Here is a 17,448-nt window from a genome sequence, read left to right as displayed (position 1 = left end):
TGAGAACAAAGATGAATGTAATATGTTAATGATATGTTCCAGCCAAATGAAAACCAAACAACGTCCCTATGCAGTAATACATAAAAAGTTTTGAAGTCACTTGTATAAAGTGTTAGGGGGATTGAGTCAGCACATGGCACAAAGTGCTACAGGCAGATGTTTCATACACACATGTCCACACATGTATGTGGTAGTCTGTGTCCTATGTTATGTTTATGGAGATGCCTTATTTCAGTGAAAAAAATGATCACATTAAATAAAGATTTAAATGATGCATAGATTTGTTTACATCTTATTTGTAAATTAATTTTGTTTCTATATTTGAACAAAAGTGACAAGCATAAGGAATGCATTCCTTGTTTCATTCTTATGAATATTTAATAAACATTTTAATACAACTCATGCTTGTATTAGCCCAAGACAATGTTCCACATTCAAGGGCAGATGGTGGGGACAACCTAAACAAATACCAGAGTCCAATCTCCCTTTTCATAACACCTTCAATCCTCGTTCCCTTGTCTTGCCACCTTCTTTCTCACTTCCATGTCTTATTCTGGTCTTACTCTTTCTTTCTCTTAGAGAGCTCCTTTCTACAGATCACTGATCCATTTTTTAAAATTTCTTTCCTAGCTTGACACTTTCACTGCTCAATGAATACTTTCTTTTCAGCCATAAAGATCTCTTCTTTCTTTTTGTAACTCAATAGCATTCACATTTGTAGCACACAGCTGGTATTCATATCATTCTTCAAATAATTTTGTTATGCGAGTTTCAGCTCTTTAACCACACATTAAAACCAAAGGCCTCTCTTAGTTATTCTAAATATTCCACGATGAGTAGGGTGCTCAGAACATAGTGAAAATGAGAACATATTCACTTGTTCAGAGTGTACAAGAATGCAAGCAATGGGTATCCCAAGGAAGATATGTCCAGAAGTTATTCACTTCTTCTATGTAAATCCAGGAATGATTTGGACAAGGAAGGAAGCAAGCATGATTTCAGGAGCAGTTAGTGACTACTGACAGGGCTATGCTTCACAGACACATAGGAAAAGAACTCCTAGGAGACTGTCTTCACCTGGAAGGAATCTGCATACAAACACTCTCACTGAATATGATCCTTTGTTTTCTCCCTACTGTACTTCCCATGAGAGTGCAAATATGAAAATATGAAAGTCAGCTAGCTTAGCTTCTGGCACATGAAGTATTTGAAAGTGTTTTAAAATAAAACCAAACATGAACACAAATCCTTGGCCACTGGGTCAGGAGTGCTTTTTTTTTTTTTTTTCCCCACGCAGATATTTCTTTCAAAAATCAGAAACCTGATTTGAGAAACACTGCATTGTGTGTATATAAAGTCCAGTAGAGTCCGAAGATGTGAAGTGTGACATTTAGAGTGGGAACTGTCCTACATCATTTATTTGCATGTTAGAGATAGTGTCTGTCTCAGAATGTAGGTTTGCCTTCCTGATTACAGTGAGTCTGAAATTCAGTCATGAAAGACATTTTAACTCCGAAATCTAGATGGCTGTACACTATGTACATTAAATCACCTTGAAAGTTAAATGTACCTTCCATAGCCTGTGAAAACCCAAAAATAAAAATGACTTAGAAATTTGTATTTGAAGTCCTTCCATGATTTAATCTTTCCACTTTAGTCCACATGGGCCCCTTCAACAGCAAATCTTGATTACACAATTGTTTTCGTCAGCTGTGCTTTCTCTATGTCTGCAGACCTGATTTCCTTGGTCAAGAAGATGATACATAATACATCACTTTATCAAATATTCTTATAGGCAATCTACAAAAATACAGCATTTCTTACTGAAAATGGTTTTAATATTCTGAGTTAAAAAGATTGATTCAGTATGTTTTGTAATGTCAAATAAAAAAAAAAAAGCAATTGAACAAAGAACCCTGCACATCTGGTAGCTGGTCAGGAAGAAGAAGTGATTTCCATGTGTATCAACCATATGGTTCCATACTTTTCAGAGGGAAAGGAAAGACAGAGTCCTTGAATTGGTTTCTTTCAGAATATATTTAACACTGAAATTAGTTTTAGTCAAGAGATAAAGGCCAACAATTTATATATTTGTTGGTTTATCTGGCCTATTTTCAATACAAAAAAGTCAGTTAACTTACAGAAAATACACATAACAGCATAAAAATGAAAATCTTTTATAAAAACAGTTTTCAATGTGAATGTGCTTTATGATCGAGATGACTGCCCAATAAGAACTTAATAGCTCATTTAGGGAAACATATTACAGATATCTAAAAGAAATAAAGTTGTATATATACTTCAGATTAAAGATCCAAAGGTGGAAAACCTTTTTCTAATACAAGAAGATGCTGAGAAGGAAGTTATCATAAATAAGAACTCAAAACCATATTGTGAAAAAGTGTTATTTTGAGAAACATCAATTATATCAAAGAAGAAATTTGGAACATTTACATTCAAGAACTAATATACAGAAGATACAAAGTACTCTTGAAAGTCAAGAAAAAGAGAAAAATAGAGAAAAAACATATAACTAGGTATGTCAGAGGAGAAGCCCAAATGTTTAATAAGTATGCAAGTTAATTAGCAATTTTAGAAATACAAACACAAACAAAACACTACTTTCTACTAGCAAAACAGGCAAAAATTAGAAAATACAAAAAATTGGTGAGAATACAGGAAAATGGGAACCTACATAAAACACTTTGAGAGTGCAGATGATGCCAAAATTCTGCAAAGTGAGCTGACAAAATTGTAGAAATAAAGGATGTCACAAGATAAGAATGCTGAGATTTGCACTCAGGTCTGTAAGAAGTTATTTGAAGAAATGATCATTAAAGATGTGGGAATGGGAATTAATGACATTGTTGGTCCACTCTTAGGGGCATGGATCAATTAAGAGCAATGAATGCATGCTATGGGATGTTAAGTTGCAATCAGGAACAATGACATAGAGACATGCACGGCCATGGTGATACACCACCATTTTGAGTTCTAGAGAGGAGCAGAGTAAGATCTCTAACTCAATAGATTTATTTTTATAGCTCATGTGTACTCACAATGTTATATACTTGTTCAATGTAGTACAAGTGATGTAGTACTGGAATTACTCCAATCATTACAATGCATGCATATGGGGAAGCAAAGATGAAAGTGGAGAAAGGTGGTCCAGGAAAAATGAAGTCAAACGAGAAAGGAGATTTGTATGAACCCATTATGACAACGTGCTGTGAACTAAGTAATATGCTTATAATGATTATCTAGGTTTGGCAACCAATAAACTAAGTCAGTAAGATCTGTTCAAGCTATGCTATACTAGAACCATATGATTTTAGAAATAATGTTGAAAAATACACTAACAGCAGTGTAAGGGTAATGTTTTATTAAACATTTCCATAGGTAAGAATACCAGAATAATCAGGATGAAGGGAAAATAAGAGGAGGGGTAAAAGAAAGAGAATGTTTGAACACAAAAGTGCATACCATAAGGCACTGAATCACTACTATATTTGGAGTTCAAAGTCAACACTGAATTACCTAGTGACCAAAGGAAAGAAGAAAGTATAAATTCTAAGCCCCCAATGTCATCAAACTATATTTTTAACATTCTTCGTTATTATAGGAAATACAGTCAATGATAATGTATTAGCCTTGTATGATGAGAGATGGTAGCTGTACTTGTGGTGGGCACAGCATAGTGAGCACGGAAGTTGAATCGCTATGCTGTACACCTGAAAATAATGTAAAATTGTATGTCGACTATACTCAAATAAAAAAACCATTATAAAAAAAATAAAGTTACTCCTTATGACAAGTACATCTTTCCCTGCCATTGAGGCCTGAGGGAAAAAAATCTCTTCTGTGTTTTCACAAAATGAGATACAGGCATCCAAACAACAGCACTACACTAAATACATTTTCTTAAGGTAATATCTCAGGGTCAAGACAAGATGCCCACGTACAGTTCAATATAAGCAACTCTATAGAACTAACACAATGTAGTACGGATATCCAGTTCTATGTGGATATATCTTCATGTAGATGTGTATTTTTTATTATGTAGAAGACCGTCGGAGCTATAATTTATACTGGAACAAGGGGAATTAAAGAGTGAAGAGATTTCATATTTTTTACATTGTTGAACATCTATCCTGTTATGCCCGACACCGGGCTTGTGGCGTTACTGTGTTACTTTGTTTAGTCTGATGCCCAGAGTCACAGTGATCTCAGTGGGACACAACACAAGTCTGTATCTGATTCCATAGATCTGGGAATGTACATTTAATTTTAAAAGCTTTCCAGTATTTTTTGGAAAATTAACCAAAGAGAGTTCTATCTAAACCACTAGATGTATTTCTATCCTTTTGACCAAAACGTTGCTCTATATTTTCCACTTACAGGAATTATAAAGGAAAAAAATGAAATTAATGGGCTATATTGCTGATTATTCCAGAACTAAAATATGAAGTGAATGACATTATAAAAATATGCTTGTTAAGGCTTAAAATGTAAATTATGAATATCTACTTATAAAGAATTCGTTTAGAAAAGATGAGCGGAGTTTTTTTAAAGATTGAAATAGATATATCAAAACTACTAAGCAGATGTTTCAAATGAGGCAGAGTTCATGTACTTTATGTTATGACAACAAGAAAAACAAATAATATTCATGTGGAACAAACCTCATGCTTTCAGTACATGTGTATAGAGACAGTATCATAAACTTAAGGCTGTCATTGGTCCCTTAGGCTTCCTGTCATGGGTTAGCATTGGGAAGGTCAAGAAAAAACGGGTCATTGTAGGGTAAACAAGGTGGTAGAATGAGATTGAACTTTGCAATTCTCCTAGTTCTGATTATATAGTAAGTCTGCAACATTAAAAGATGTAACTTATATACTCCATTTTTCTTCTGTTTTTACCAGAGAAGCTTCTCCACAAGGCATTGTATCATCAATAAAATCATGTCTTACCTAAAGCTGTACAAATTCCGCATGGATGCAATAAACTGAGTTATCTGAAAGGAACTGCTGATTGATAAGTTAACCATGCTTCTTAGATTTCTCAACAGTATTTAAACGACTTTGATGAATTTATCCTACTCAGTAGGTGGTCTGCGAGCAGAGTTGAAAGTGACAACGTTTGGCATCCAGTTAAAAAAGAGAATTCAGAGAGTGGGGTGAAATTGAAGTCGTGGAGTTTCGATGTCAACTTACATTCTCTCTTGGATTTTCTATAATAAACATGCACATTTGTGCATTATTTAAGCAGACTGTACAATGCATACAATCAGCTATTTTAAAGTGAGATACTTTTATTTTTAAGACACATGAGCACACACAAAAATATTTTCCTTTAAATAAAGAATCCACAATGGAAAGATCAATGAGGATCAAAGGGAAAAATGAAACTTCCATGCTTACCAAAGGATAAAGTGTGATGCTGGTCTCATGGACCAGCAACTTACTTGCCAGCCATAGATCACTTAGGAGAATATTTTATGTGTTTTGGGATTGTCCCCACTGCTGCCCCTGCCAATTTCCACACTGGGGATTTGTGTATGTTAAGTCAACTCCTTCCTGGAACTCAACGTTGTTTACAGTATCTTTGGGATATACATTGGTTTTGTCAGTAAAGGACTAAAGAATAAAGTCCAAAAGAACATACTCCAAGAAACTATTCATACTGCTTAGTTTTATTGAAAATTCATTCAAATGAAATTATAGTGCTCAGCACAAAGTCAGGGCTTAGTTATTCATGAAAAAATTTTTTCCTCCAAAATATAGAGATATTTTTCACAATACTCATTTAATGAAATTTCACTCTACCTTAAATCAGAGGCCAACAAAATTCCTGGAGGGAGTCATGCAGTAAAGGTTTTTGGGCTTTGCAGGTCATATGGTCTCTGCTATAACTACTCAACTTTGTGGTTATAGGATGGAAACATCCATAGAGGCTAGGTAAACAAATGGGCGTGGTGCTTTTTCTAATATAATTTTATTTACAAAAGAGGTGGAGGGCCAGATTTGGCTTTCACACTGTAGTTTGCCAACTTCTGCTTTAAATCATTGTTGGGTTCAGAGAAATATACTATTTGTAGGTTAAAATCATATACTCCAAGCTCACAACATTCAAAATAATATTGTATTAAGGTAAAAAGTTATTTAATAATCTTCTGAGTAGCTTAAAGAAACTACGGTTTTCTTTATCTTTTTTTTTTTAAATTTATTTATTCATGAGAGACACAGAGAGACAGAGAGGCAGAGACACAGGCAGAGGGAGGAGCAGGCTCCATGCAGGGAACCCAATGCGGGACTCGATCCTGGGACCCCAGGATCACGCCCTGGGCTGAAGGCAGGCGCTAAACCGCTGAGCCACCTAGGGATCCCCGGTTTTCTTTATCATGATAGCTTGAAGAGATTATGGTTTTCTTGACCATGATAACCGAGAATTCCCCACACCTCGTTCATCACTTAACCTATTGCTAGATGACTCCTAGCTTAACCATTCCACCGAGTACATTCTCTGGGGACACCAGCACATGATAACTACTGAGAACTAATAAACATTTAAATCTAAGCAATAAATACTTATGCAAATTTTCCCTCATTTACTTAGTTTTAAAATGTAGTCCTTGTGCATTTTGGAGAAAAAGAAATGCACAAGTACTTCAGTTGTCCAACCAAGCGCTCTAACAAGTATGAATTCCTTTTCTTTGGAATGTTACTCAAGATTGAACTTTTGCAGTTATTTTGGAAGCTTATAAATTCAAGTGTACGGAACTGAGACTTCATAAACTAGGGTGTATCACTTTAGGTAATTTAGTTATGTTTAACAGTTTTGTCTTCTGAAATCACAAAAATATAATTTATATATCCTTATAACATAAGGGAGATTTGAACTGGTATTACATATTTAAATAATTATAGATAAGGAATTTGGAAGAGCTAAACTTGGATTTTGCAGATGAAATTATTTTCTTTATCCACATTCATAAAATCTTTATTTTCTTTTCTTCCAATTCAGAGAATGAAGGTTTTTTTCTCTTCCTTCTTGAAACTCACCCCTTAGCTTTTGTCTATAATTATGTTCTCTCTCATAAGCTCTTCAGCTTGTTTCATCAATTAGCTTGTTTCATCCTTTAGCTGCACATTTGCCTCCTGATGGCTTCTTCCCTTCGACCTTTAAACATGACCAAGTCATCTTTTTTTTTTTTTAAGTCAAAAAAACCCCAAAAGTTTTCTCTTCTTTTGTCTCCTACCGCTGGCCTCTCTCTCTCGTTCAGACCTTTAGGTGAAATGCACTGCACTAGCTGTTTCTAATTCCTTACAGCCTCTTTCATCACTTAACCTATGGCTAGATGGCTCCGAGCTTAGCCATTCCACTGAGCACATTCTCAGCGGACACTAGGTACTTCTTTTCTGAAAATTTCAAAGGGTTTATGACTTTATCCTTATCCAGTTCCTCTTCCCTTTGATAAATTATTTCATGATCCCCTGACTCCACTGTCTCTACCGCAGCTAAACTACTCTGGAGGTACTTAGCAGTTTCCTTCTTTGCATCAATTACTCAGTCTCATCTCCACCACGCACAGAGTACCAATACCTCCCTCAGAGAACTGTTGTCAAATACGTTACTACACACCAAGCACTCAGAACAGCACAGGGCAAGCAGTAGGCACTAAATGAATGCTAGCCGTAATTAATTCTTTTTCTGCTTTCACTTTAGAATTTGTCTTCTGAGTTTTCCTTAGATGTGTTTCCTTCCTTTGCTTCTCGGCCTGGTTCGCACTGCTTCTTACTCACTCATCGTCCAAGGTAGGCTATGGCAATTGGAGGCACCATAACACTGTAACTAAGAGCCTAGAATTGAAACTAGAATATCTGGTCTCAAATTCAGCTTGCTCTCATTGGCTGTGTGATACTGTGCAAGTAACTCGATCCCTTTGAGCTTCAATTTCTTTACCTATCAAGTAGAAGCAATAACAGTATCTACTTCATGAGGCTGTTGCGAGGATTAAAAGTATTAATATACTTAAAATTCTTAGGACACTGCCTGGCACACAGTAAGTGATAGGGAAGTATTGATTGCTGCTATATTATTCTTACTTGTATTACTTTCATGAATTTCATTACTACCTCTTTTTTTTTTAAGATTTTATTTATTTATTCATGAGAGACAGAGAGAGAGAGAGAGAGAGAGGCAGAGGGAGAAGCAGGCTCCATGCAGGGAGCCCGACGTGGGACTCGATCCCAGGTCTCCAGGATCGCACCCTGGGCCGAAGGCAGACGCTGCTGAGCCACCCAGGCATTCCTCATTACTACCTCTTTGCTGGTGTCTCTCACATATCTCTTGCCATTCCAAATCTTTCTTTTGAATTTGATATTCCTGAACTGACATTTTCCACAGGAAAATTCCACAGGAGACCCTAGTTTAACATTGCCCAAAACGAACTCAACATTTTTCTCCTAAGCTTTGTATTTCTCCCTGTGTCTTGTAGATCATGTTACTGCCCCATCAACTACACAAATACTCAAACCAAGAACATGTGACTCATTTTTAATTGCTTCTCTTTTATCTCGAAAACCAAATGCACTCCATGTTATTTCATAAAAATGAAAACTGTCAGTTCTGGTAAAAAATCTTCCACTTGACTATTGAAAGACCTTCTAAAATTGTCTTCTTGACACTTGCTTATCCTCAAAGCCTATATTCAAGTTTTTAGAGTAGTATGTCTAAACAGGTGTCTACGGTGTTCTCATTGGCTTATAAATAAAGTGAAGTGGTCCTTTGATCTATCTACTCATTTTTGCATCCTCATTTCCAGTCACAGATCTACACACACCGTATTGTTTCTCATCTCCATCACACATGCTTATGCCAGTCTCTCTGTAAGTTAACTTCCACTCATCCATTAAGACCTGGCTTACATGTCACTCTCCCTTGAACCTTTTCCTGTCCTCCATACCCAACCTGTTGGTGGACACTTTTATTTTCTTGAAGTTTCAACATAACTTTAGTGAATACAATATATTATAATTATATGTTTACATTTTTTAAGACTGTAGGCCTCTAAAGGGCTAAGGCTATGAGCTAGTCATCACCTATCAATGTACTGAGTATTTAATGAGTTTAAAACACTAATTGCTGACACTTAAACAGAGATGAGACTGGAAGGCTGAAAAACTATTCCACCTGAGAAGTTAAACAGCCTTCACAATTCTCAGTAATAAACAGAGAGCATGTGCAAATTACATTGCTGTTTGTGTAAGGGGCAGTCATGTGCACATCATTTGACCTTGAAGGTAAAGGGTACATACAGGGTTGATGTTGTTTCAGGGAACATGAAGATTTATGTCCCCACCTCAATGATCACTTGCTTCTGCCCCTCCTCCAACTCCACATAGTGTATTTTTAATACAATAACCAAAGTGATCCTTTTAAGACCAAATTTTGATCCCATCTTGGCTCTGCTGAAAACCACCCAATAGTTATCCATTTAATTCAGAGAAAATACCCCAGCCCTTTATAAGGGCCTACAAAGCCCTGCATAAGCTGGCCCTTTACCTCACTCTCTGACTCATAGTTTATTAGCCTCTTTACTGCTCATTCCTTTCCAGCCACACAGAGCTTCACTCTAGTGTTCCTTGAACATATCAGGAGCACTCTCACCTCGAGGGCCTTTACATCTGCTGTTCCTACTGTCCAGAAAGTTCTCCAAGACCGTCATACGGCCTTCTCTATCAGTTCTTTCAAGTCCTTTTTAACTGTCACTGAATTGGTGACCCTCTTAGTAAGACTTTCCATGAACACTCCTTTAAAAACTGCAATTCCTCCCTGTAGGTAATTTCTCTTGTACACTTTTCTTCTTGTCATCATCTGTTACATTAAATATGGTTCTTACTTAGTGGTATGATTATTTTCATCAACACTATCATCTTCCTCTGTTCTCTAGAATACAGGTTCTATGAAAACAAGGCATATTGGGTGCTCAATAGATAAGCTACAAAAGAATTAACAAAGCACCATTTTGGTTAAAAACCCAAGAAAATGAAGTACAGTGCTCTTGGTTTTTTGTCCTTATAAGCTAAAATGAGAGAGAACATCTAATTTGATATAGAATCCTTCTTTAACGAAGAGGCATAGGCCTGAAAGGACAATTGAGAATGGAAACACACTGATGCATACATTGTCTAATAAGGATTCATGGTATCAGTGCTTAAAGTGGGAACTGTTCAAATTACCGGCAGGTTCTCAACATCTAAACATGAGGACTAGTGTTTTTACCCCCAAGGCTCTAGCAACATGCTTCACTAAGGTTTGATGAAAAAATATAGATAAGGATCGAGCAGATATCAGGACCAATTTCCTGAAATCAAATTCCAAAACTTTGGCTGTAAATGGTTTTCCATTTTGCTACAGGTCCCAAAGCATCTGAAACTGTATTTAGGGTTCCAATTTCAGAAGGTTGTGTGCTTTAGTAGAGTGAACATAGACACCTGGATTTGAGTCAATTTTACTAGCTGTCAGTAACCAGGGATGTTATTAAACCGTCTGTGTCTCAATGATGTCACCTGTAAATCATGTTTTAGACTAAAATGGTGTATTCTATGAAATGCACACAGCAAATTCCTAGGTGGTTAGACAAGGAATAAATGTGAAGCAGCTCAGCTTTGGAGTCAGGAATATCTGAGTTTAAGCCTGTTATAGACTTGCTTTATGAACTCTATTCTCTCAGCGTTAGTTTCCATGCTTGTAGGAAGAGGCCCATTACCTCTGGTGTGCATCTGTGAGATGTAAGAACAATAAGCTAAGGCACCTTCCTACTACCTCAGTTTCTGTGTGTGGTAGACGCACAGTGAAGCACAGCCTCACCTATAGAGTCCCTTCTATTAAAATCTTTTCCCTCAGGGTATCAACAACTGATGCACGCCATAACTAAGGTCACTGGACCAAGGGAAATTACTCCCTTAAGAATTACCTACAAAACAGGCTTTCAAGAAACATTTATGGAATTAATAACATGTACAGAGATTGTGTTTCATATGTGGTTTTTAAGAAAGCAGGAGATCATAAAGTGCATATTCAAGAGATCAGCAGTAATCCAGTTTAGAAATCTAGATGTTTTCTAGCAATTCCTCTATGTAGCATTTCAAAAGCTTTATCTGAGCAAAATTTTATCCATTGAATTGTGGTTTCCAGATAACTCCAGAGGGCTGAGTTTGGATTTGCAGGCAAAAGTTCCAGACTCAAAAATTTCAGTTCCATAAGAAGATATATATGTCACAATCAAAGATTTTCACAAAGGCTATGGTCTGGCTACAAACTAATGACTTATGGATTAAAGTGTCTGTGATAAACCTGGATGGCTACTGTCAGCTGTACTCTAAAAGCATTTCCATATGAGGAAAGAAATGGAGTGGATAAATTTCAAGATCTTATGCAATGGTCAAGATTTGATAATAATAATATAATTCTCTGTCCAGAGTAACTATAATAAAATGGTTGTTAAAAAAAAAAAAAACAAACTCTAAAAGCTCCAAAAAGGGACTCTAAAAGAACTTTAAAAAAAAAAAAAGCTCTAAAAGGACACACAATCAAAAATTCTGCTCTGTGCATTCAGCATACACATGCACTTTTTTGTGATGTCAGCAATTTTGTGTTTTGTTCTAGATTGTGAAAAAATCAATATATATTGCTATGTATAGAAATCAAGTATTATATGATTCTGACATCTAATGCACAGAGTAAACTCACAATTTCAAGTATCAGTAAATATATCAGCCATAGAATTTTGAAAAGCAGGGACTAAAATCTGGGCAAAGGAGAAGCAGATTATATCAACAACAGGAGAAAGAAGCTTATAATTGAACATTGATGGATGCAGCATGTCAAAATGATTTGGTAAAGATTTCCAAATGAGGCAGATTATGGTGACTTCCAAATTAGAAACAGAACATACGAAGGGAAGAAAACCACTGATGAAAGAATTACTTCTCTGTCTTCTGAAGCCATTCAACTAGAGGAGCTAGAGAACATTCCCAGGTCCTCTCCTGCCAAGTGAGTTATGACAGAATTTAAAAATCAGTTTCACATCAGATTTGTGGGATGGAGAATACTTTAGTACTAAATCGACAATATTTTAGTGCAATATGCTGTAACATTTTTGGACACATGTTTATTCTTATGACGTCATGCAAATTTAGGAGAATTTTCCTGTCCTTGATTGCCTTTCTATATTATCTCTAACAGCCTTTGCTGAGTGCCTTCCTCTCTTAATAACTATACCAGGAACCTGGAATTTACAAATTTAATCATCTCCCAGGATGTATTATATGAGTTTTGGACCAAAGACATGTTGCATTTTTGTTCAACAATGGGCTAGAAAAAAAGGCATATAAAGTCAATGTGGTCTACATTTGGAATCTATAGTTGAGGACTTCATTTTTCCCTCTCCTACCACTGTGTATCTATCTGCTCTTCGTGGGTCCGAAGGCAGGTATCTGACATTTCTTTCCCTTGTTCAATTTGCAACCTTCTTTTTGCCAAGAAACATTTTGCTAGCAGTTACCAAGATCCATCTCCCTTTAATGAACCAATTTTCATTCTTTCTATTTTTATAATTCCACTTCTGTGAAAATTGAGTTCAAAGCCCACATTAGCATCAATAATGTTTTACCTGCCTTTACTAACTGCTTCATGCCCTTGACCTTGGCCAATATACACCCAGATCCCTAGACGTGCATAAAAAGATTATCCTCTAACTGCCTCCAGGCTATCCCTTATGTGTGCTTTAAAGGCTTCCTATTCTTCCATCTATAAAAGCAGCACATGTCATTTAGATGATAACAGAAATATAATCTCCACCACTAAACCTACTTAAAAGGACAAACTGATGCCTTTCTTTTGTTCCCAGTGGGCAGTAATGGAATCCCTCTGTCAACGTTTCATGTATGATTCAATTGCTTTATCAAACACTTAGTTTAATGTTGCTGCTGTTGTTTTAATTCTATTATCCATATGTCTAAGACATACATGTTAATGGTGTTTAAATTTGTTATTTTTCTAGAACATTACCTTGGGTGATACAGTATAAGACTATCACTTTGACATGATACTAATATCATGAAGATATGAGTATCTATAGAATAAAAGTCCAATTTTCAGAATCTAAATTATATATATATACATACATACAAACATGCATGCATATACAACTTACTTATATGTGTATATATTTTTCTATGTAATACATGTATATATGTATTATATATATTTATGTTTTTATATGTATATTTATATGCATAAAGATTCATATATGTACACAGGTTTTAAAAGCATATATAAATTATATATACATATAAATTTATGTGTGTACTTAAAATTTTGTATATGTATATAAATCACACATAATAAATTCACTTTTTACATAATGCATGTACAGCACAATAGACTGATTCATTTTTAAACACCAAATAAATCATCTATCTACTAATAAAACACCATACACAAGACAGCATGGCATGAGCATGCAGCAAGTGTGAGTTACCTCCTCTTTTCTTGTGTCACGTCCTTTCTGTACAAACCAGATAACTTTTGCTTGCAAAGATCGCGGGGTACATTCCAGCAAAGTACTGTTATTCTCTATGCCGTAGGCCAGTCGCTCTTCAGTCTTATCCAAAGCATCCCCTACAATATAAAGATTAAAATTAACTTTAGGACTTTGATTTTATCAGTCAATAATATTTTTAAACGATTCTTTATTTAGATTCCTGCAGCAAAGTGAGTATCTTTCATTACTTACTGCTAACTTCTACGCAAGGTCATTTAAAGGAGCTATTTAGAGACAGAGGCATACCAAAGTCTAGGCTTTAAAAAGTACTACAGCCTATGGAGAGGACCAGAAGGAAGTAAATGGGAGTGTGGGTCCGAAGGCCAGGACACTCAGGACAGTAAGAAGGTGGATTGGTGTTAAATACATTTTCCATGCATTGGTGATGATATCCACTGATAAAGCAGGCAAGGGAAGGTGAGAGCACCAACCATTCAAGTAAGACATAAGACAAAAATTCAGGGTTACAAACAAAAGCAGAAAGCAGAAATTGAGGTGATATGGTGCTACATAAACACAAGTGTGAGTGAGATCTTGTCAAGGGATTGCACTTAGCCAAATATTGGGCTCCTACAGTAAGAAAAAACACTTCGGATCCAGAGCTGCTTGATTATAATCTTTATCTTGGCCCAGAGAGGCTCTCACTGGACTTGAACTCAAATTTGCATGCAGGCTAGGACACTCGAATGCAGTGGGGAATAAAAGCAAGTGGATGTATCCATTGTTGGTTAAAACAACAAGAATATCAAATTCAGTAACTGGAACCCAGGATTTTTTTCCTTGTGCCTGAATCCTCCTCACTTTCAAAGCTGACACGTAAGTTTTCTGAGATTAAGATCCTGCCTTCCTTTAGCCAATGTTCTCGGAGACTTCTGTCCTACACCAAATGCTCAGTCAGCTTTGGGTCTAGTGAACTGACATTGTGCAACTCTGGATTGTATATAAACACTGCTGGTCTCCCAGGCACGGTGCTTCATCTCCCTGTGACCTCCTCACGAGATGGGTGACACCAATTGCAGCCAGTTCCAACCACCAACGTGGTGCAGAGTCAGGACCATTGGTTTCTGTGTTTGACTTCCTTACATTTCCTGAAGCTGAAATTTCCTCCCATCCTTTACCCAACAGACTGCTTACTACCTTTCCTCAGAAATTCACTTCTGTACCTGAGCTCTAGCCTTCCCCATGCTAGTGGAAGACTTCAAGTTTTTCACTTTATCCTATCCCAAAGCTTAGTAGGTGACTTGACACCAGTTTGACACCCTCTTGGTAAGATTACCATATGTAACATGATGAAGATACTCCCAGGGCTGAGATGGAGAGAGAAGTCCTACAAATCACTGTGGCATCTTGTTCTAGGGTCCCCACTTTGAGGTCTAATACAAGGTCTTCGTGGTGGTACACAGAACTTATTTCCCTAATTAATTAAAAATTATTTGTCCACATATAATTAAAATTTTAGCTTTGTGGAAGAAAAAAAATACTTTCAGTAACACTGGTCTAGTATATATCAATCACAAAGAAAACAGGGACCCTTTTAAGAAGTCTGCAGCATATCTTCACCATACACCCTGAGTAACCCACAGCAATTGATTTTCTATGGATTACCGACGAACTGCTGTCCAAAACACTGCTGAGCTGCATTTCCATGCCGAACGTCTTGTCTGCGGAACCGTCTGAAAGAAAGTAGATGCGTTTAGGAGACGTTCAGATTTTAATTTTCCAGACTTTAAAATACAGCCAACTGCATTAAAAATTCAAGGAGTATTCTCCTACTGAAAAAAACTGATCAGTCATACAAAACAAGGATAAAATTCTAGTTTCATAGTTTCCCATATTTCCACTGAATGTTATTCAATGGATAAGATCTGTATCAAATTTTTCTTTAAGTGTTCACATAAGTCTGAATTCTGGATCCCAGAATAATAATTTAAGAAAGCTCTCTCTATATTTTGTTTAAAAATCTGTGCAAGAAGATCCGTTTCAAATGAATGTTTTGGGTGGTAAGGGACGTGTGCAGAAAAGACAGTGGGATTCGAGGCAGACTATTTATTTGAATAAAAATTCTAAAACTCCTATATATAATAAGATGCATGCAAAAAGGAAAGGTATTCGAATCCAAATATTTTGTTCTAGAGCTGTCATAGTCATGGAGCACAAATAGCACTGGCAATAAAAAGGGATAAACTAATAATGTATATTCAACTTACTCCTTTCTTCAGATATCATACATAGAAATTATATGCCTCTATTCAATGTGATTGTGCGTTATACATACTTAACAGGCTGTCTGGCAAGACTGCCTACTACATTTGGGATCGCTTCCATTGTATTTTTTTAAAAGATTTTATTTATTTATTCATGAGAGATACAGAGAGAGAGAGAGAGAGAGAGAGAGAGGCAGAGACACAGGTAGAGGGAGAAATAGGCTCCGTGAAGGGAGCCTGATGCGGGACTCGATCCCAGGACCCTAGGATCACACCCTGGGCCAAAGGCGGTGCTAAACCATTGAGCCACTCGGCTGCCCCCATTGTATTTCTATATTTGATAGATTGTTTAAATATATAATTAAAAATAATAATATTTTTATCCATGGAGGAAAAATTCTATAGTTTAAATTTGTAAACATCTTTCTGGGAGGGATTAGAAAATGGAAATCATCATTATTAGCACTGAAATTCTAAGATCAAGATCTTCAGCATATTAATTCAGATTAGATATAAAAATAGAAGAATTACATAAGAGCAGAAAATACTATTTGCTTTTCTCAATGATGGCATTTCTTCAAGATTGAGGAAAAAACAGAAGGCAAAGCAGAAGTTTCACCCCTAAGGGAGATGGTGAGGCTTCCAAAGTGACAATGAAATGCTTTAACCATATGCAATGATAAAGTCTGGAAAAGGGAACCAGATTCAAATCCCAATGCCATCACTCATGTGCCGTCTGATCTCATACATATATATCTTTTCTCTTGCCTGGTTCTCTCTATCCTCCTTTGTAAAATGGAGTTGGTCTAATTGACATCTAAAATCTATTCCAGTCTCAATTTTTTTTTTTTCATTCTAGGCTCTTCTCATTGCCTCTGAGTAATGATAATGGAACCTCATTTTAAGAGATGGCGTGCTTTCTCACATGTGAGTTCAGATCTTAGTTAACAGTTCAATACTTTCTACTTTGCTGAAATGTTCTATCAGGTTTATCACATGAGTGATGTGAGAATAAGGGGAAGTCAATCAGATAATTCTAGGTACATGAGGTGAATAATTGAGCATGCAAAATTTTTGTTTAAAATCATTGAAAACATGTATTTAAAAGGAATGCTATCACATCCTCCAGCAAGGTTTCAGTTCCTTTAATACTATCTTCATATAAATGTCCTTTACTTCAGCATTTTAAAAAGTCTGTAAACTGTTCAGGAGTTTGAGAAAGGTTCATCAAAGTTGCCTTTCATTCTCAAAGTTGCATATTTTTCTTATATCTCTTGCCACTTAGAAACTTTTTAAGAGAACACCGGAAATAGACAAAATACAAGAGCCAGGGGGAAGTAAAAGACTTAGCTCTATAAATGATAGTGTATTTTGGAAGACTATTTTAAACAAGTGGTTTGGATTGTGAATTAATGTTTTTCCTCTGTTGACTCATTTTCACTCTGTGAACAGAAAAGTATTTATTTTAATGACCAGTTTTCAATTTCTGCTGCTAGTCAGGTCTGAAGAAAAAACGATCTGCTATAAAAGCAAACTATTTCCCTTCATGTGCTGGAACCTATCCAAAGAGTTCTCCTCCAGGGGTGGGTGATGGTTTAAAAGAATCTGACACGACTGAAAGATCTCTATTACGCG

The 17,448-nt window shown here is 36.1% G+C and overlaps 1 protein-coding gene across 4 annotated transcripts in view; it reads right to left on the bottom strand.

Annotated features, from left to right (window-relative positions):
* SEMA3E (semaphorin 3E) overlaps nucleotides 1-17,448 on the bottom strand; it is a 235,933-nt gene that overhangs the window by 3,723 nt on the left and 214,762 nt on the right. For 3 of the 4 annotated variants that reach the window (XM_077863833.1, XM_077863834.1, XM_077863835.1), the window contains 2 exons: nucleotides 15,215-15,282; nucleotides 13,547-13,686 (listed from right to left, as the gene is read on the bottom strand). In XM_077863833.1, coding sequence (XP_077719959.1) covers nucleotides 13,547-13,686; nucleotides 15,215-15,282 — 208 coding nt within the window. Of the gene's footprint in view, nucleotides 1-11,825; nucleotides 12,051-13,546; nucleotides 13,687-15,214; nucleotides 15,283-17,448 lie in introns of those variants that run through there. The other variant, XM_077863836.1, reaches the window with a different exon arrangement.

The sequence above is a fragment of the Canis aureus genome, chromosome 21 (genome assembly GCF_053574225.1).
Source record: "Canis aureus isolate CA01 chromosome 21, VMU_Caureus_v.1.0, whole genome shotgun sequence".
Lineage (NCBI taxonomy): Eukaryota > Metazoa > Chordata > Mammalia > Carnivora > Canidae > Canis > Canis aureus.
The sequence above is the reverse complement of the archived record's forward strand: the minus strand, read 5'-3'. Positions and strand labels throughout refer to the sequence as shown.